Source organism: Neovison vison, chromosome 1, assembly GCF_020171115.1.
Source record: "Neovison vison isolate M4711 chromosome 1, ASM_NN_V1, whole genome shotgun sequence".
NCBI classification, from domain to species: Eukaryota; Metazoa; Chordata; class Mammalia; order Carnivora; family Mustelidae; genus Neogale; species Neogale vison.
This window is the reverse complement of record NC_058091.1, coordinates 132,844,457-132,865,767: the sequence shown is the minus strand read 5'-3', so window position 1 is coordinate 132,865,767 and position 21,311 is coordinate 132,844,457. Positions and strand designations below refer to the sequence as shown.

General features: G+C 36.4%; 1 protein-coding gene across 1 annotated transcript in view; it reads left to right on the top strand.

The window, feature by feature from the left end:
• Positions 1-21,311, top strand: part of LOC122908058 — a 354,429-nt gene that overhangs the window by 284,636 nt on the left and 48,482 nt on the right. The window contains 1 exon segment of the mRNA XM_044250725.1: positions 6,731-6,890. Coding sequence (XP_044106660.1) covers positions 6,731-6,890 — 160 coding nt within the window.

The window sequence follows — 21,311 nt, the reverse complement described above, 5'->3', positions numbered from 1 at the left end:
TGAAGCAACACATTTTTTGGAGGGTGAGGGGGTCATTCACATTGATCATGAGACCAGGACCTCTTATCAGCCCAGTGCTTTCCCAGTGGCCAAGACACCTCCCCGCTGAATTTGATTTGAGAAAATGTGGCCATAGTTTTTCTGGTTCAGCTTACTCTTTACAGGGTTTTCCTGTAAAACTGATCTGCCTACATAACCCGAGTCAATACCCTCACGGAAATAAAAGACTAGGAACTGGAAAAGCTGACACTTGTGGCCGTTAGAATGAACAAATGAACAAGAAAGAGGAGAATTTTAACTCTGATTTATAATTAGATCTCACAGTCGTCTCAGAATGTCTAAGGACAGGGTTCAGAAAAACTTCCATCATATGCCATATAAATTAGAATAGCGGAGGTTCTACGGACGTGTTTAATATTTTCCTTTCAGTCCCTAAATGGTAATTTCTGCTGTTTCCTGAGAATTTCTTGCATGTTAAGTCCTTATTTGAATATAGTATGAGATTGCTTCACTTAATCCTGATAATTCAGGACTCCTTAACATGGGTCTCCTTTTCATACATGGAGGAACCAAGCCTTAGTGACTTTAGGTAATTTGCCTAAGATTTCACAGTAGGCCCAGGGCCCAGGTGATACCCATATGCAGGCTTCATAACGCCAGAAACTGCAATCAGTATTACTTGTACATAATATTCTTTATTGTTTTTTAAAGATTTTATTTATTTGTTTGTTTGTTTATTTGAGAGAAAAAGAGAGCATGAGCTGGGTAAGAGCAGAGGGAGAGGAACAAGCAAATTCTGCACTGAGAATGGAGCTGATGCAGGGCTCAATCCCACAACTGTGAGATCATGACCTGAGCTGAAATCAAGAGCCAGAGGTTAGCCAGCTCAGCCACCCAGGTGTCCCCATATTTCTTCTTCTTCTTCTTCTTCTTCTTCTTTTTTTTTTGAACAATGAAATTACTCAAAGTTCATATTTGTGGTTGATTTTCACCTAATGAATGGATGTGATGTCGTGGCGTGATACCTGGATTAAAGACTGGCCTGGCTTGAATTTTGGCTCTGTCACTTACTAGTTGGGTGTCATTTGGCAATAGCTGTACCACTATGATTCTTTCCCTATCTTTAAAATGTATATAGTAGTGGCGCCTGGGTGGGTTTAAGACTCTGCCTTCGGCTCAGGTCATGGTCCCAGGGTCCTGGGATAGAGCCCTGCATCGGGCTCTCTGCTCAGCAGGGAGCCTGCTTCCTCCTCTCTCTCTGCCTCCCTCTCTGCCTACTTGTGATCTCTGTCTGTCAAATAAATAAATAAATTCTTTAAAAAAATAAACAAATAAATGTATATAGTAAATAGAGTAAAACTTTGTTTTTTAGATTCCACATATGAGTGAAATCATATGGAAATTGTCTTTCTCAGTCTAACTTATTTCCCTTAACAATATACACTCTAGATCCATCCATGTTATTGCAAATGACATGATTTTATCCTTCTCTATAGCTGCGTAATATATGTATGTGTGTACACACACAGACACACACACACACAGACACAGTTTTTGTCTTCCCATTCACCTATGAATGGACACTTGAGTTGCTTCCATATTTTGGCTATTGTAAATAATGCCGCAGTAAATATGGGGGTCACATATCTCTTCAAATTAGTGTTTTCATTTTCTTTGGGTAAATACCCAGTAGTTGAATTATTGCATCAAGAAAACAAAGGAATAAACAAACAGACAAAAAGCAGAATCAGACCCGTAAATACAGAGAACTCGCGGATGGTTGTCCAAAGGAAGGGGTTCGGGGGAGCGTGAGCAAAATGGGTGAAGGGGAGTGGGAGACACAGACTTCCCATTATGGAATGAATAAGTCATGGGAATAAAGGGCACAGCATAGGGAATACAGTGGATGACGCTGCAGTAGTGATGTATGGTGACAGATGGTGGTGACAGTTGCTGTGAGCATAGAATAAAATATAAAAAAGTCAAATCACGATCGTGTACACCTAAAACTAATGTAACATTGTGTGTCAATAATACTCAAAAAATTTTTTAGAAAAAAAAAAAAGAATAAAACTTCAATCTGCTCCTTGGGAATGAATGAGTTGATTTAAACCATATATTTCTAACAGGCTCATAATTTAGGCAGCTCGGTTTAGTACTTTTTTGGTTTTTTTACCCCCTAAGATTTTATTTATTTATTTAACTAAAAAGAGAGAGAGAGGGACTGGGGGGAGGAGCAGAAGGAGATAATCGCCAGCAGACAACATAGGGCTCAGTACCAAGACCCTGAGACCATGACCTGAGCCAAAAAGAGAGTTGGATGTTCAACCGACTAGCCACCCAGGCATCCCAGCTCAGTTTAGTTCTAGAATTCAGTTCTTTCAAAGCAAACATGAATTTAATTAAACAATTTAGAACTTTCAGTTAACTTTGACAACTCCATATATATAAATGTCAATGCAACTTCAAAATTGACATTCTGAAAAGAAATTCATGGTCTTCTTCTCCAAATCACTTCAATTAGGTTCCTGGTCTCAGAAAATGCCAAGATCACCCATCCAGTGCTGAGAGAGAAAGAAGGAAGGAAAGAAAGGAAAGAAAGAAAAGAAAGAAAGGAAGGAAGAAAGAAAGAAAGAAAGAAAGAAAGAAAAGAAAGAAAGAAAAAGAATCAAGAAAGAAAGGAAGGGAGGAAAGAAGGGAGGGACAGAGGAAGGAGGGAAGGGAGGGAGGGAAGAGAGAGGGAGGAGGGAAGGAGGGAGAGGGAGAAAGAAACCTGGCATCTGTCCTCAAATCCATCCTCTCCATCACCCTCCACACTCACTTTCTTTCCTGGTTCTGGCAATGGCTTAGCTCTTGAATTTGTCCATCTTGTTCTAGCCGTAGGATCTTTTCTCTGTCCCATGTGCCCTGATCTCTCCTGTGACTTACTGTAACATTAGCCTTTCAACCAACCTCTATATATGCTCTTTTGTTCCTTTTAATCTATTTTCCTCACTATAACCAGAAAGATTTTAAATTAAAAAGTATCAATCACTTCTTGCCTCAAATCCATACAATATCTTCTGATTGCTCTCACATTAAAAGCTCTTTCGACCTGGGTGGGAACCACTTTTCTTACATTATACTCCTGTAACACTCTGCTTTCCTTGTCATGTCATTCTGTCCTCTTCCTGCCAGCTGCAGGTCCCCATGAAGGCTCCTCTGTACCCCCTTCCTGTCCCCTTCCCTACTGCTTGCACTTACTAAGTATGTGGCATTTGGTAGGCAAAGGGGAATATTTGTTGACTGAGATAATGAATTAATGAGGAGTGAGTGAAGAGGATAATTGTCCCCTTACAAACATGAGACCAAATGTATTCTGAAGGTTATATACTTCATTAAACCTACTGTAGAGCTATCTCTGGAAATGGAGGTGGAGGCATTCTTGACTACTTCCCATTATGTGCACATTTTTATTTCTGAATTTCTTTTTCCTTTTCTTAAAATTACTTTCCCTTTCCATTTTATTTCTTTTTTATTTTATTTTGTATTTCTCTTTTCCTCTATTTAGTATAATTTCAAACCAAAGCCATTTGAATTTCAGTTAGAATTAAACAGAATGGTGAGTATTCAAGTGTTTCTAGAAAACCCACAAAAGCTTTTTTCATACATATAAGAACTTCAGTGTCATACACCTCACCTAAAATGTTCCACAAGTCTGCTAATTTCGCATGAGTTTTGACAAGTGTAAGCTGTTTCAGACCTTTACCTGGAGCATTGTAATGTACTTAGACCAGTAGATAAGTAGCTTTATCAATAAGCATTGACTATGATCACTGTAAAGCCAAACTGCTAAACTCATTTTGTTATTTTTAGATTTAGAAAGAAGCAATCATAATTTATATGTATATATATATATTTTTTTTTCTTTTGGAGCTAGTTTAAGTTATAGACTCCATCCTTTTCATGACCCTTAAAATACTGTATTAGCTAAATGTTCACACTTGTCCTTTTTAGCTTTAAAAGAAATGTCACATCCTAGGTTTCTGTAAATGACCCACATTCAGATGTGAACCAAACATAATAGCTTCTGCCATTCACCAAGCAATGAATTGCTTCAAATGTAGGACACAGGGCAGAGGACTTTGTAAATTACTTTGTTTCATTGGCCGTCATCAGAACCTGTGGCATAATATGTGACCTATTTCTACAAACCATAATGCCTATGGCTTTGTAGACAGGTGGAATACAGTTTCTCTTTTAATTACATTTTGAAGAAATAATTTAAAAATGTAAAATTTTCAGACACTTTGAATAATTGTATTGTTAAAAGAAATCCAAATTTGTAACCATCATCATGTAATGATATAGAATATCATAAAATATTAGCTTTTTATTAAATAGGAACTCAAAACCTATAAAATGCAAAAATAGCACAATGAACTTGGATATTCTTCTCCTAATGTCACTAATTATTGAAATGTTTCCATGTTTGGTTTTCTCTTTCTCTTCTCATCTAATATGTTTAGTATCTTCAATTTTATACAAATCAACCTGATCTTTATACACACACACCCAAAATAGCAAAAAAAAGCATGGGAATACATGTGTGTCTAACTGAGTGTGTGTGTTATTTCTTATCTATTTGAGAATAACTTTCATAACTAAATATGATCATAGGAAGTTTAAACTTAATTTTTATTAACTGGCTCCAATGTTGTTTCCACATAAAAACAGTCTGTTGCTTTCATCAATGTCTATCAATTTCAGTTTGTTTATAAAATAATTATTTTAATTTTTTATAAATAAATACATTTGATATAAATAATAAAATTTATAAATAAAATAAATTTAATTACAAAATTTATTGAAAATGTTTTGACATTGTATGTCTTTATAGAAATTTTCTTAACATTTAATTGGACCTCACTTTCTAAAGAGAACCAGAAAAATAAAGTTCAATAGATTTGCACCATCTTTGATCAGTATGGTCTCCCTCACATTCCAAAATGATAAAATAACTCACTTTTGGGTAAATGTTATATTGCTTGACTGATTATATAATCAAATGAATTACATAATTATGAACACTCAATTTATTTTTAAAATTTTGCTCATATAACCATAGACTATTTTCTCCTTTTTAATGTAAACTGGCTTTATAGGGCTGGAAAATATGCTAAAAACCAGTAACGGTTGGTAAGTTGATTCATTTACAACCCATCATAAAGCTTTTCATTGGAACATGCCACTCAATGTGGCAGAAAAAAAAATGTAAAAGTAATACTAAAATGCAGTTGATCTTTGTACAGCTTTCCATATTCTATTGTGTCATTATGTTCTCTGTTCAAACATTTGTGTACCATCCTGTAGATCTGGGCTTGGATGTTTACATAATTATTCTTTCATACAAAATGAAGGAGATATAAAGAGGAGACAGACATTTTCTGGGCAAAAGGAACAGAAGCTAGCAGAAACAGGACTGTGATTCCTAATTAATTCAAAGTTAATTGCATTGTTGATAATCCTGCTCTTAAAATCTTCATATAGAAAATGTTTATAGCAGCAAATTGACAGTAATTTAACTACATTAAATCTTACTACCATTAAAAGAATAAGATGGATGTTACATTAAACAAGCTTAAGAGAGTGGTAAAGACTAGTTCTTGTTTAACAAGACAACTAGCAAATCATTCAAATGGCCAACCTAGAATCTCAAAGCACAGTAAGAGTAGTAGTTGAATTTCAAGATGGTACCAAGCCATATGGCCTATCTTGGGCCATCAGTGACACTGGCTGGTAGTTTTGCTTTTATTTACACTCTGTGATGAGCATAAAACAGAAGGAAGGAGAAACCCACAGATCTTTAGCTGGCAGGTAGGGTCAAAAAAATCTATTCTACCCTTTCGAAAGGAAGAAGTGAAATAAAGGTCCTTAAATGAAGATCAGTGTTGTACAGATCATTTTCACTGAAGAGTCAGATGGCAAAATGAAATGAACTTTGGTGTTAGTTCTGAGTTTAAATTCTGTCTCCACTACTTATAAACAGCAGGACTTTTTTTTTTTTTTCATTTTAGTGTATTCATATGTAAAAGACAGGATTAAAGAAAGACTAGATAACATAATGGATGTGAAAGACCACCTTTATAATGGGAACTCAGTAAACTTAGTTTACTCTATTTAAAGCAAAATATAATTTTCCTGATTATTGAAATTAAATGCTTACAATCCACCATTTTGTATAGAAAGGCATTTCATGTAATGCTCAACTATCTTGGTACTCCAATTCATAAGTTGGGCGTTTGGTAATAACTTTTAAAATGGTTAGTTTATTGATACTGTGATACACTAAGGTTCTTAACTGTAAGTTTCCTTTAATAAATCTCTCACATTTGAATTAATGTGGTATTCATAATACAAACTAATGGCTAAATACTTCCTAATTTTCTACTGTCTACTACTTAGTCATCAAAAATCAGAAATAGTAGGCTTATAGAAGATGATTGCAAAAAAAAAAAAACCAACCCAGATTATTCTTTGATTATGATGTTTAATGGAGGATAGTATAAAATTATTTCTGGAATGTAAGTCAAATAATTTCTGAAAGATAAATGGGAACAATGAACTAGAATAGAACTATTTTATTAATTAGAACAGAGAAATTGACAAAAGAAACAAATTATTTAACATTTTTGGAAGACAAAAAGTAAATAATATTTGAGGAACAAAAATAACATGGTTTTGTTCTTAGATTGCACAATGATTCTTGGATATTAGATGCATTTCAGCGCATCTATAGTGAAGAAACCAAGTTTTTCATACCATATGATTTGGAGATTTCCAATCAGGAGCTCAGCTACATAGTGAAAAGGTCTGTGCAATGGAGAGGAATCCATGGTGAAAGGAAGAAGGTGAGTTGCTCTGAAGTGGATTTGTTTTTTGACTGCACAAGAGAAACTCATTCTGTTAGCAAGCAAATCAGTTAAGTTGGTACATTTTCTCACATTGTTCTTGAAGTAATTTATTATTGTATCTGACTGCCACCACTATACAAATCTTGCAGCTTGGATATATATTGATTATTTTTTATTAGCTGCAATGAGGAAACATGGCCAGGTGGTTCTTAGAGTGAAACACTGTTATTTTCTTATGGGAATATTTTTGATACCTGCTGTATATATCTGTATATATATTGGGCAAAATCACACAAAGGTTGTGAAGAATATGAAAGAAGCTAGAGGAGAACCTGGGTGGCTCAGTCAGTTAAGCATCCGACTCTTGATTTGGCTCAGGTCATGAACTCTAAGGGTCATGAAATGGAGTCCTGCACCGGGCTGCATGCTCCACAGAGATTCTGCTTAAAATTTTCTCCCTTTCCTGCTGCCTCTCCCCTGTGAGCTCTCCCTCTCTCAAATAAATAAGTAAATCTTTAAGAAAAGAAGAAAATAAAAGAAGCTAGTGACTTAATTCCCACATAGGACATGATTGGTGGCTTCCATGTCATCTAGGGAGGATAAGAGGAAAATAATATTATTTCTGTTTTTCTCCTTTGATGTTTTCATTAGTCAGTCCCCTTGCTTCTCTTCCCCTTTCAGGAATTTCCTTTCCAGCCTTTTCCATTGGCTCCATCAGCCTCTTCTGTGTTAGTGTCTTTCAGGGCCCTGTATTTGGTTTCTTTCTCTTCTTACTCTACACACTTTTTTTAGTTAACCTCCTTGCGAACTATATCTTCCACCGTGCTGAAGATTCTCAAATGTGTATCGCAAGGCTACACTTCTGTTCTAAATCCTAAAGTAATACAATCCAGCAGCCTACTTGAAATCTTCAGGTGTATGCCCCAAAGAAACCTAGACTCAGTGTGTTCCAAACAAAATTGACACATAATGTTAACTAACAGATGCATTTCTCCTGTGTCACAAAACCACAGGATTCACACATCCACACCCTCTGTATGTGGCATTTCCATCTACTCTGAATCACAAAGATTCAAAACTCAGTTTTTCTAGATTTTGTCTCCTAGATTTTTTTTCCAGTTTGATCATCCAGTTACTTCTACTGACTTTACTTTCTTAATATCTATCTGCTCTTCTCTATTCCACTTGCTCCTGGACGTCTCAATGCCCAGCTTCTGAAGAACAGCAACACTCTGCTAACGGGTCTGTTTACCCGCAGGCTCACGCTGCAGTCACCATGTCACACACCATCCATGAATTCATTCTTTAGAATATTTTTACGATGCAGATCTGACCCTCCATTTCCCTGCCATAAACCCTTTGCCTGAAGAGTAGAAGCCAAAGTCCAGACTAATGCATTTTTACCATTTGATGGGATTCTTGTTGATCTCTCTGGTGATGTCTCTTGTATCTCACTCCTCCCTTCTCTGCCTTCCTCTTGCCAAATGTTTGCCACTGAAATGTAATTATGCCGTAGAAAAATAAGGGTAATTTGTTAAATATGATGTATTGTTTCACATTGCCGTCCATTCCTCCCTGTCTGGAGGAGCATGCTTTCAGCTTCTCAGGTACTGCCTGCCAAACCAGTTCTTCCTCCAGGTTGACCTGGACTGCTGGTTTGATGGAGCCTGCCCAGAGAGGACCATCTTCCTTGTGTCAAAGCTACTTGTTTCATCTGACCCTTCTAACACACAATCTGAGAATTATCTGTGTTTCCCTCTTTCTTTCTAGACTAAGATCGTGTGCAATAAATGAGTGGTTTCTCCGTATTTTTCTTCTCAATCTTAATAGTGTCTGCAGCACATAGTACATTTTTGCAATTTGTTCAGTACATAAATGAATGCAAGCTTGAATGATTGAATAATTGAACATATTTAATTTGCCAATATAATGAACATATAATCTACCTCATTCCATTCTCTACCTGATAGGAACCTAAACATTAGCTTTCAAAAAAAAAAAATCTGTTAATATATGTAATATGTCTTGAATTCTGTTAATTTTATTGGTAAACATAACAACACCGCACCAGACATTTCCATAATCACTGTCCCTGACTTGAAGTAAAACACATTTTACTTCATGATATATTCATCCTGGTTTCTTCTTCAAAAATCCTTGACAACAGCATCATTTTAAAAAGGCCCAAATTGTCTAAATCATCCTACAAATTAAGCAAAGAGTGCTTTCTCTGCAGGATAATGTCAGAGTACTGGAGTACATAGAGTATATTTATTTCATTATTAAGCTTCACAACATGGAAGTTGAAGAATTTGGAACCAATCCAAAGTTGAGTACCAAAATGATCGGAGTTGAACAAAGGTACCTGACAAAGAACACAGAGGAAAATAGAGAATTATTTTATTGTTTATGATCATTTGTTTTGTCTAGGAAAGTCTGAGATAGTGAGAGATAGGAGAAAGTGGGATGGGGAGAGGGCTGGGATATAAAGGGGAAGAGGAAAATGAATGTTTAGGTGCTAGAGGGAAAATTAAAGGAGATCATGAAATTCTTTAGTTCCTTAAAATTAATTTTTATTCTGTCCTTTATAAAATGGTTTAGCTGACCCATGATGAGCAAGAGTAGAACTCAGGAAAAGACCTCAAACCTTGTGTGTTCATAATTCTGACGGTGAATGCACATTTAAAGGGATCAACGAAAAGACAGTTGGATTAAATGTAATTAAACTAAATAATTTGATCAAAGGCACTTGTGTCCCAAGTAAAATATTTTGGCTTAGATTCTTTTGGGCCATTAACAGACATTAATATATCTAGATAAATTGCTGCTGTCTCTTCCTCAACATGTATAGACTCAGAATCTATCAGTAAGGAGATTCACAGAGATGTTTATGCACATCATTTGAAAATCTGGAGAGCACCTGTTATTTCTCGTTGTTGGGTTATGTTTATTAAGCATACAGAAACATTCCTAAACTTAAATGGATAGACATACATATTTTATTTGTTATGTCTCTTCATGATCTGGCATTTATACCATGAAAACTTCCTCTTACTTATGATTAATTTTTTAATGTTCTTTTTAACCTGGTTTACTTTTCCTTTTTTAGTTTATTTCAATAGGAAATCAAGATAGTCCTGGTGAATAACTGAAATACTAATTTCAAGGTACAATGCCAGTTTAATTTTGACCACTTATCTATAATCTAAAATGCTAAATTAAGAATGAAACAGACATTTTAATATAAAAGTATTTCAAGTAAGTAGTCTAGAATTTTTGTACTTTAAAAATTTGATCTAGATCTTTGCCATAGTATTAGCTATTAAACACATGCTTCTCGTTTTTATGCTCTGGATTAAAAATTGCCACATAAATGGATACTTTATAATATGCTTAATTTCCTTTTATTAAATTGATAAATGCAAAAGCACAGAGCACATTTACAGTATGATGAGAATTTAGAATTATTGCATTTTGTAATTTTTATATTGTTCATACATATAATTTGTCATTTGTGCAAAGACAGTCAGATGATAATTTCAAAGTATTTTAACCACTTTTTTGAAAAGGAAAAGGTCACTTTCAGCAGTCAGAAAAGATATCATTCTATTAAACTAATTTGCCTACATGCAAATTTTGTCATTTTTACCTCATTAACTATTTATCATGAGTAAAAATATATATATTCATGAAGGGGCAGCTCACAGGCTGATGGAACTGGAACTAATATTTTGCAACTCTAATGATTTTTTGCATCCTTAATTAGATAGCATAAGGTTGATATGATTAGGTCAGGATGTAGTGTTTTTCATTAAAATACATTTTAGAAGCTGTATTCATAATCTGCCCTTGCAATTAAATAATGAGCCTATGAATTTAATATTATCGACCCAATTATTATCCCATGCAAACGTATACCTTTAATAAATTTGTGCCGTAGGACCTTCATTAGCAAGGGAAGAAATGATATTTCTAGGTACATAGATTGAATGGCTATGGTTAAACTTATATAATGGTTTTAAACATACCAGGAAGCAAAGCTTCAATACTTAGGAATTTAATTCCAAAATGTGCCTTACTATTTGTTGAAGACTAATTTACACGGTAATTATTTTCTTTTATATATATATATATATATATTTTTTATTTATTTGACAGACAGAGATCACAAGTAGGCAGAGAGGCAGGCAGAGAGAGAGGGGGGAAGCAGGTTCCCCACTGAGCAGAGAGCCCGACGCGGGGCTTGATCCCAGGACCCTGGGATCATGACCTGCGCCGAAGGCAGTGGCTTAACCCACTGAGCCACCCAGGCGCCCCACGGTAATTATTTTCTTAAAGAAACTACCACTTTAAAAGGGGCTACTGAAGCTCATAAAAATAGCAGGATGTTAGGCAGAGAGGAAGGGTTGGAGAAAGTTGTACCTTGTGGGACAGTGGACAGTGAAGTTAAGAAATCCATTCAAGCAGCATAACTGGAAGATATAAAACTAAAATGTCTATTTCTTGAGCATCTGGGAACTACAGGATGCAGTTAATGAAGATTATCATTTTTGTTGCTGTATGTTAGAATAGTTTTTATTAAGACATGGTTATACAGTGGAATTATGTAAGGGACTCTGAGAAGGAGCTACCCAACTCCTGTCAAGAATGTGTTCAGGGAAATACAAGCACATGCAGAAACATACCCTGTTTTCTCTTCTTTGTATAGGAGTTGCTGTTTATCTACTACTCTTGTGCCCTTGGATGTGACTGTAACAATTCCCTGAGTTCTGTAGTTGTTGAAATTCTGATCTGAAGGTTCTATACAATCTATAATTCTTAATAAAATAAGATGATTAAGAAAACCTGAATTTCCATTTAGTTATGAACCATCCCAGGTGAAACCTACGCATTGTTATTGACGTAGCGAACTGCAGGCAGCAAGCCATGGAGTGTCTACACTGTTTTCCTAGAAACACTACTCATTTTTACTGTGGAAATATGTTCAGGTAGGAGGAAAAGCTTCATTGAGGATCTTGAGGGGCAAAGTGGTAGCAAATAGATACATGGAACATGTTGATAGGGATTTGGGACAAAGACACTGATAGAATTTTCCATGCCGGAGGAGGCAGAATAGAGGTACAATGACAGGAAATGCCAAGGCAAGTTTGAAAACTGAAAGCAATTTGTTTGGTCTAGAACAAAGGACAGAGGGTAGAAGAGAGTGAAAGATCAGCCTGGAAAAGGAGTTTAGAAACTGGAAATGTGCACAGTACTGGGAACCATATATTTATCATAGGCAACAGGAAACCATCAAAAGCTTTACTAAAAAAGAGGTAGCTCATTCCAATAAGGATTTGGGTTGCCTTTGCACTGAATTTTATAAATGTTTTATTTTATTTTAATAAGATTTTGTTTAATAATTTGAGAGAGAGAAAAGGAACATGAGCAGAGGGTAGGGGCAGAAGCAGACTCTCCATTAAGCAGGGAGCCCATTGTCATTGTAGGGCTGGATCCCAGGACTCCAGGATCATGATCCAAGCAGAAGGCAGACACTTAACTGACTGAGCCACCCAGGCACCCCTAAATTGCTTATTTTAAAGTTCTAATGTTTTGGGGGCACTTGAGTGGCTCAGTGGGTTAATCCTCTGCCTTCGGCTCAGGTCATGATCTCAGGGTCCTGGGATCAGCCCCGCATGGGACTTTCTGTTCAGTGGGGAGTCTACTTCCCCCTCTCTCTCTCTGCCTGCCTCTCTGCCTACTTGTGATATCTGTCTGTCAAATAAATAAATAAAATCTTTTAAAGTTCTAATGTTTTTAATACACTCTGTCTAATACATAGCTCAGTTTTCCATCAATTTTTCAATTCAGTTCCATCCCACAATCTCTTAGAGATTGTGCTTTACAGGTCACCAAGTATTTATCATCTTGATCTGTAGTGGGGGGATAGGTTTTGCAAGTTAGATGGGGACTTGAAAGTAGGTAAAGATAAATGACAAGCTAAATTGGACCTAGGCATATTTGAAATTAAGAATGGAAGGTAGAAGCAAGTGGAAATGGAAACTGTAAGGGCCTATTTTGCCAGAGCGGCCCCACCTCGGATGAACCGCCATTTTGTTGTTTATGCAGTGGACTTAGATTGACCCTGCCTCCCCCAGGGGAACTTACTTAGGAGCTAGTCCGGGAAACTAGTTCCAGGTAACGGCCCAAATACAAGGGTGGGTTAGGTCAAGCAGAGATAATGGTCCAAATACAAGGGTGGGTCTGGTCGGGTGGAGACATTCAATAGTGGGGGCACATACTGTCTCCTAGCTACCAAGGTGATAGGCTAGTTTCCATAGCTACTATGGGGTGAATTGTAATTCAATTAGCCACCTATGTGTGGCCAGGCCCAACCACATGGCCTTTGCTCTATGAAAGTTAGTCTGAAAAGCAGCGAGGGGTCGTCCTCTCTGTAAGGGGCGGCCCCGACCGATATGTTTGAAGGTCGGTTTGATTCTTGATGCTTGGCGCGAAATAAAGCTTTGCTTGACCTTCGCTTTGTATCAGTCTCACTCCTTTAATCACGGACCCATTATTGGGGGACCCAACAAAACCGTAGTTGAACTGAATTCAAAATGGCGGGTGGCAGAACAGCGACTACAACAGGAAGAACTCTTGAATCCTGTCCACTCCAAGGCTAAATAGATGGCTTTGATTATAGAAGGTGGGAAGCAGGGGCCTAATTCAGGGAGAGCCAAGGCCCATTTTAACTCCCAACATCAAGAGAACAAAAGGTTAGCACTCAGACCATCTACTTGTAACACTTCTTGTCCCCCAGTATGATTCCAGTGAACTTCATACTTAACAGGATTTACCTGGGGAGGCTCCACTTCCAAAATGACTAATAAGGTTTTTACACTGAGTGTCAGGCACAAGAATAAGTACCCACAATAACAAATGAGCATCAGGGACATCAGAACAGAATCCTTAGTGAAAGAGACATTAGCATCAGTATAGGAATGTAAACTGACCAGATGTTGATAGACTAGGTGCTAAAAACTTAACTTTGTTACATTGAAAAGAGCACTACATAAATATATATATATATATATATATTTTTTTTTTTTAAAATCTAGTAAAGAGCATTCCTTAGGGACCTGGGTGAACACATCCTAAGTGTGCCTGAATTATCTTAAAGGTAGGGATTTCTGCTCAGTAATCAAAATACATATTGTGAACTCTCTATATTCAGTGTTATTTTCTTCTTGTATTGAACAAATTACCAATTCTTCAGAAGCATAAAGACACTTATCTTTTAAAGACTTTTACCTAAATGTGGACTGTATTTAGAGCTACTAACTTTATAAAAATTCTGATTTTTGCACAATGAAAGATTGGTATTGATCCAACTAATTTGAAAATGCGAATCTTAGTTACAATTTTAAAAATACATATAAAAGAGGATGATTTAAAAAGGTATATGACCACTGGCATTTCTCCTTTGTCTTTCAAATCATGATGAGCAAGGAATGGAGGAAAATGTTCTATGTTGGCATGGTGGTTTTAGTTAATTGATACATATTTCTCCCTTGATCTTTTTTATCTCTGAACTTCTGGGATGTCCGTATATAACTGACTCAATACATTGTTAAACGTTTGAAAGTTCATTTGGCCTTGGAGATATTGATCTTTTCTATAAAATGGAAATGATAGGTAACCACTAAGGAGAGGAATAACTAGGAGCTTTATGAAGATACCATAAATGTTTGGGTTTTAAAGATTGACAAAGACTTACTTACATGTTGCTAAGTACTTTCCCCCTTGATTCTAAAATCATTTCTATTTGAAGTTAAGTGTAATCCATATGTTTTTGATTCATTAACACTTAATTTGTCAGCATCTCTTAACCGGAGTGCTATATACCAGCCTTTTCATCTTTTTTATAAGCTTATTTTCCTCAGACACAGGAAATCAAGTTTTTGTAAGAGTAAACAAACTTAAACTCAAAGAGACATGAGAGAGTTTTGTTTATAAAAAAAGCACCTCTTAGCTTTGAACTACTTCTGGACTTGGTATGCAAATTTCTTCCTTAGCATTCTAAGAATCCGATATATTTGTAATTAACTGAGAAACAATACACAGCTTTCTGTTTTATTATTTATTGAATTTTCCTACTATCTCACTCTAATTTCTCTTCATGATAAAACAGCCGACTACTAACATATTAATGAACAAGTCATTAATGATAGTTATTTAATTGCCATCTTATTATTTATTCTTATTAATAATGCAGAAGCTACTTATCTTTTAATAATTATGTGGTGGGAAATGGAATTTCATGTAAAGCATTAAATAAAGTTCTTTTCTCTTCCCCTTCGGAAGTACAATGTTCTTTACTGGGAAGAATGAAAGTCAAACTCCTTTCCGTATCTGACTGTTGAGAAATGCCAGTTCCCCAACATTACTTGCATTTGTATAGGCTTCAATGAGACGAAAATACAGTTCTATTGAAATACTAGCTCCCCCATTACCCTTTGTCCCTTTTAGCTTACCTAATTTCTACAGGGTGTTCTTTGGGCTTTTAACAGTCACAGAACTTGAATAAATTAGAATTGCAAAAATGTCACCATAGTATTATTACCTGCTCAGAGAAACCTTTTGCTTGACTCTTACCACTCACATTTTTGGTAGATAGGTCAAAGAGAATTTTTTTTTTTAAAGGGCTTAGTATTAAAGTAATATTTTCTTAGGAACAAAGGAAGAAAATAAATAGCTCTTACTGTGGGTCAGTCACTATGTCAAGTAGTTAATATGCTGGCTCATTTAATTCTCAAGGCAAATGTATGTGGTGGGTATTATTTCCATTTTACAGATGAGGAAGTGGCTCAGAGAGATGAAGTAACTTCCCTCATCCATCTATTCATTTATGCGACACTTTATTATGGATCATCGAATATGAAGTAGGCCCTTTTTTTAGACGCACATGAAAGTAAAACAAAACAGTATCTCTTCCTTTATAGATCCGTGAGGAAGTTAAACACTCGGAGCTGTAATGCCAATACAGTAGATGGTGAAATAATGGAGCTGTGTGTCGGGCAGTACAGTGGAAGCTTGCAGGAAGAGCGTATTGTTGAAAAACAAAACTTTTGGCTTTATTAAGTAATACAAGCATTGGGCAGCATTCCACCTAGCAAGTAGAGGAAGCCCAAGGAGTTATACCAAAGGGAAGGTTTTTCTAGGAAGGAGGTGGGGCACAAAGTTAGCAAAAGAAAAGAAAGGATTGTTTCAGGCAAAGTCACCCTTCTTTAAAGAAAAAGCTAAGGGTTTTATCATGCAGATTACCTCCTCTTCCTTTGGGACTGGGGGAGACAGATGGAGGGAGTCCAACTGACAAATTACCTTCACTGGTATTGCTGGAAAATTCTTGACTCACCGGTAAATGCTACATTTCAAGGGGAGTTCAGAACTGCAGTTAGGTTGGGTAATGAGCCCCAGTTTAGTGACCTGGCCCAATTAACTTCATCTGGGGCCTGTGGTTTTCTTTTTGACAGTTTTAACCCATTTGAATGGGCCACTGAAAATCTTACCGCAGAGAGTACTGAGGTAAGTATTTAAGATGAAGAGCAGTTCAAGGACAAATTGGGCACCAAAAGAATAGGCCCTCCAAGCAGAGAATAAAATATCTTGGAGGCAAATCATAAGAGACTTAACTCTAGGAACAAAGTGAGGGTTGCTGGAGGGGAGGTGGAGAGGGGGTATGGGGTAACACGGTGATGGGCATTAGGGAGAGCACTTGATGTAAGGAGCACTGGGTGTTATATGCAACTGATGAATCACTAAATTCTACCCCTGCAACTAATAATACATTATATGTTAACTTGGTTAAACTTAAATAACAATTTTTTTAAAATCTCATGGTGTTTAGGAGAACAACAACAACAACAAATTCAGTATGGCTGGAACGTAAGCATTATGGGACACTAAGTTTGGATAAACAGGCAAGAAATGATATGTATTTGTATACCATTTTCCCTGTGTATTGCAAAACCACAGTTTCCAGTAATTCAATATGAATCAGTACGAAAATGACCCATGGAGGACTAAAATGAAGTCAAAAGTTACAAAGACGTACATAAAATTTCCAAATGATTTTATCTTCCTTTGATGTAGGACTATGGAAAATTAATCTTGTTTCCTTTGTGCTTTTCTAAATTCCCTAATTTTTATGATGAATGCATATTATTTTCATAAGTTGGGAAAAGACCTATAAAAGTGTTCTTTGTAAAGAAAAAGTACCAACCGCGATATGAAATCCTTTGCAAGCCACTGCCCCATGCCATTAGGAAGCAATTCACAAGTAGGCGTTTGAGCCATAGGACAATCTGTCTGCTACGTAATGGCCCCATGATCTGTCTTTAGACAGGGAAGAAAGAAAATCAGAGAGATCGTTAATGTCGTAAGAACGTACTGGCCAACACTGCCCTGGTGTTTGTCCTCCTCCGTTCTGATCACCTTTCAGGTTTGCTGCAACATGCACCTTTCTTAACTTGGCAGCGGAGCCCAGTCCCATTTCGCGTCTCCTGATGAGATTTGGTTGGTTGTTTCTCTTTGTTCACATTTCCTCCTCTCCAATTAGAAAGGCAGTTTGGTTGCCTTTGTCTCCGGCAACAGCAGCACTTGTGGTTTATGCCTCGATTAGGTCCTAAAATACAACTAAGCTCCTGTATGTTTGGCAGGAACAGTCACCACGCAGCGCGCAGGGCTCCAAGTCACACACGCCGCCATCTACATTTAGCTCCTGGTTTCCAGGCTGGTCCCTTGGCTTCTTCTCAGGCAAGCTGTTGGAAAAGCTCTCATTCTCACTCCACAGCCTGTCACCAGGTCAGGGGATGACTCATTTGTCCTCCTGCTTGAGACACTTACTCTTTAACAATTTTTTGATATAAAAAGTTTGTTTAAGGATTTTTTGGGTACATTTTTATCAAATAAATCTTGCCCTAGCCAAAGGTTTGATCCCGTGACTGTTTTCAAACCCTTGTTTTGTTTTTTTTGTTGTTGTTGTTGTTTTTAACAATTGGAGGATAATCATTTCCTGGGTCTTTCCTAATTGTTTTAGTCACATATAAAACTTAAAAATCATAAGTAATAAGCCTAGTTTTGTTATTAGGATGGAATGAGCCATACCAATAATTTTCTTTTTTTAAAGAGCACAGTTTTTTAAACTAAACTTTCAGTTTCTTTTAAAATACATTTGATGTTTTAGATATTGCAAAATCTAAAGGATATGTCAAGAGAATTTTAAGTAGAGGGAATTTACTGCCCTTGACTTCAAACACTAGGCCCTCTCCATGGGAAAATAGTCACAGCCTAATGAAGGATAGAGATACTTAATATCATATGCATCGGTTCAAATCACGACATTTTTCTGTCGTGTATTACCAAAGGACTTTTTATTTTGTAAAACAATTGTTCTTAATGTCTATATTGTACTTTCAAAATCTATAATTTCCCTTTCTTAGTTTCTACTTTTTGCCTATACATCCTGGAAGTAAACTAAAACTCCTTTTAAAGGAATCCTTGAGCATCCCTTCAAATATAGTTAAGAACCTCAGTCAGCAAACCCTACTGAGACAAACATTGAATTAGTAATAAAGGTCTTATTTTATTATTTTAAAATATACTTGCCTCTCTAAAATGGGTCAAACACTTTAACAACTTCATTAAGATAAAATTTACAACTATAGGGTTGCCTGGGTGGCCCAGTGGGTTAAGCATCTGCCTTCAGCCCAGGTCATGATCTCAGGGTCCTGGGATGGAGCCCCGCATCGGACTCTCTGCTCCGCAATGAGCCTGCTTCTCTTCCTCTCTCTCTGCCCACTTGTAATCTCTATCTGTCAAATAAATAAGAAATAAAATCTTTAAAATAAATAAATTAATTAATAAATTAAATAAAAAGTTCAAGCCTGAAGGATCCAAGCAGTCTTTTTTTCCTCAAAGATTTTTAAAAGGGATTTTAGAACAATAGAGCTCAGAGAATGTTGACCCAATGTTCAATAATAAATGCCAAGTAAAAAAGTTATTAATAGTGTGAGGGTTTTTTTTTTTTTTTTCTCTTGAGCCTCATGATAGCTCTTATGATGTCCTGTTGCTGCATACCATACAATTACATAAGAGGAAATGGTACCAAAGATCATCAGGATCAAAAGAGAATTGGTTCTGTTATGATAATGGTACTTTTCTGAGGTTCTCATTTTATTTGCCAGAACTTCAGCATCATTGAAAATACCTACTACAGTTTTTACTGAAAACACCAAAATTTTATATTGGTATTTTTTTTAATTCTCTCCCAAAAAGAATATAGAATAATTTCAACCCTGTAACAGACATATTAATTATGTATAAGCAGTGGTGGTGGAAACTGACCCAATTAACAGTTCACTATCACCCTTTTAATACTGTACCTGGAGAAGTGAGTTTTTATTTTCTACAGTCCTTAAACAGACAAGTAAACTGTTTCCCCTGAGCCCAGGAAGTGTAACATAGGAACCGCTCACTTTACTAAAATTTACCTCAGCTCAAGAAGAACTTCATTGTCACAAATGAAGGTGTTGATGGTCCTCAAGATTTTACAACAGTGCTCAGCAAAAACTGCATCTCTATTTTCCTTCCATTTTCTCAATTTCTCCAAGTCCATTCGTGTTCATCAAACTATTAAAAATTCATTGAAGAAAAATCTGTCATCAGGGGCTGGCATAAATAGGAGTTTCTGTCCTATTTGCAGGGTTTCTGTCCTATTTGCAGGGCCAAATACTTCTGATGCTTTCTGGCAGGACATGCTGCATATGCTAACTTGTGTAACACGAAATTCAATTCACTTTTTTGCTTAATACATTTGCATGCTATTCACCAAGAATAATTAATATCAAATCTCAGCTTTACAAATGAAATGGGACATTCAATTATCCCAGAGAATGACATATCTACACCATGAATGTCTTGAGTTTGATTTATTTTGTTTGGGGTAGGGATCTCACATCCAGTATAATTTTTGTTGTTGTTTGTTTATTTGTTTGTTTTTGATGTTTTGGACTCACTGAGAAGGCAAATGACCTCTCTGTAATGAAACAATATTAGAGAAAAGTTTAGTTTTTAACACTAATTGGTAATTTTATGGCTGACCTAAGTTACCTAGTAGTTAGGTTGTAGTGTCCTTCCTTCTTTCCTCTCTCCTTCCTCCCTCCCTTCCTTCCTTTTTTTTTGCTTCCTTACTTTCTCTCTTCCTTTTTTTTTTTTTTTTTAAGATTTGTTTATTTATTTGGAAGAGAGACAGACATGCATGTGCACACAAAAGCGTGAGTGGGAGGGTACAGAGGGAGGGGGAGAGAGAGAGAGAGAGAGAAAAAAAAATCCCAAGCAGACTCCAGAGCCCGACTCAGGGGCTCCATCTCATGACCCTGGGATCATGAACTGAGCTGAAATCAAGAGTCGGTTGCTCAACCGAGCTACCCAGGGGTTCCCTTTCCTTCATTCTTTGATAAATTCTGTGCATAACTTTACTGTTGTTGGGCTCAAATCAAAGATGTCATATATAATCCTCATGCTCAAGGACTGTGTAAGCCATTCTACCATGATGATATTAACAATCACTACCCATACTTGAAATGATGCTGTCAGCCACTGGTATTTCCCAATTTTGGTAACTGGAAAATTTGCCACTAGTGAAAAATTTTAAGAGGAATGGAACGAAGAAACATGATGGCAGTTAGCTGAACAATTGAATTGAAGCGTTTTTTTTTTTTATTAATTGTGTGTTTCAATGTCCAGATTCAGCTAATCTTGGCATGCTGAATATCAATATAATGGTAGAAGAGGTTTCTGTGTTTAGATTTTTCCTCTAAGCTTAATTATTATAAATTTATTGTTTTGACAAATGGTATTCTGTGTATTACAAATAGACAAAAGAGTTTTCACTAATAGATATGTCAAAGGGGTACAAATATGATTTTCATATGTTACTACAAAACAGGAACACTCATCAAGTATTTCTTTATGTAATTCTCCTATATTGATTCTGATAAAAACTTCCCCAGCCCAACTCAGTTTGTAAATTGCTTCCCAAAGAGTGATGAAATACAGAAAGTTATACTGTTAGGTAATTGGAGTGGAAGGAAATGCTTATTCCTGTCTTGATGTTTGTTGAAGAATCACCTTATAGTTGCAAGAGTGTTACATAAACATAAAGATGTGAACATTGCATAACAAGTCTGAGTGCTGAAAGATAAGAAGTAGAACCTCTTTAGAGAAGGGCAAGTCTTTTCCTCATTGTCTTTTAAAATATTGTGGGCGGGGGTGGGAGGGGGTGGGAGGTTGGGGTACCAGGTGGTGGGTATTATAGAGGGCACGGATTGCATGGAGCACTGGGTGTGGTGAAAAAATAATGAATACTGTTATGCTGAA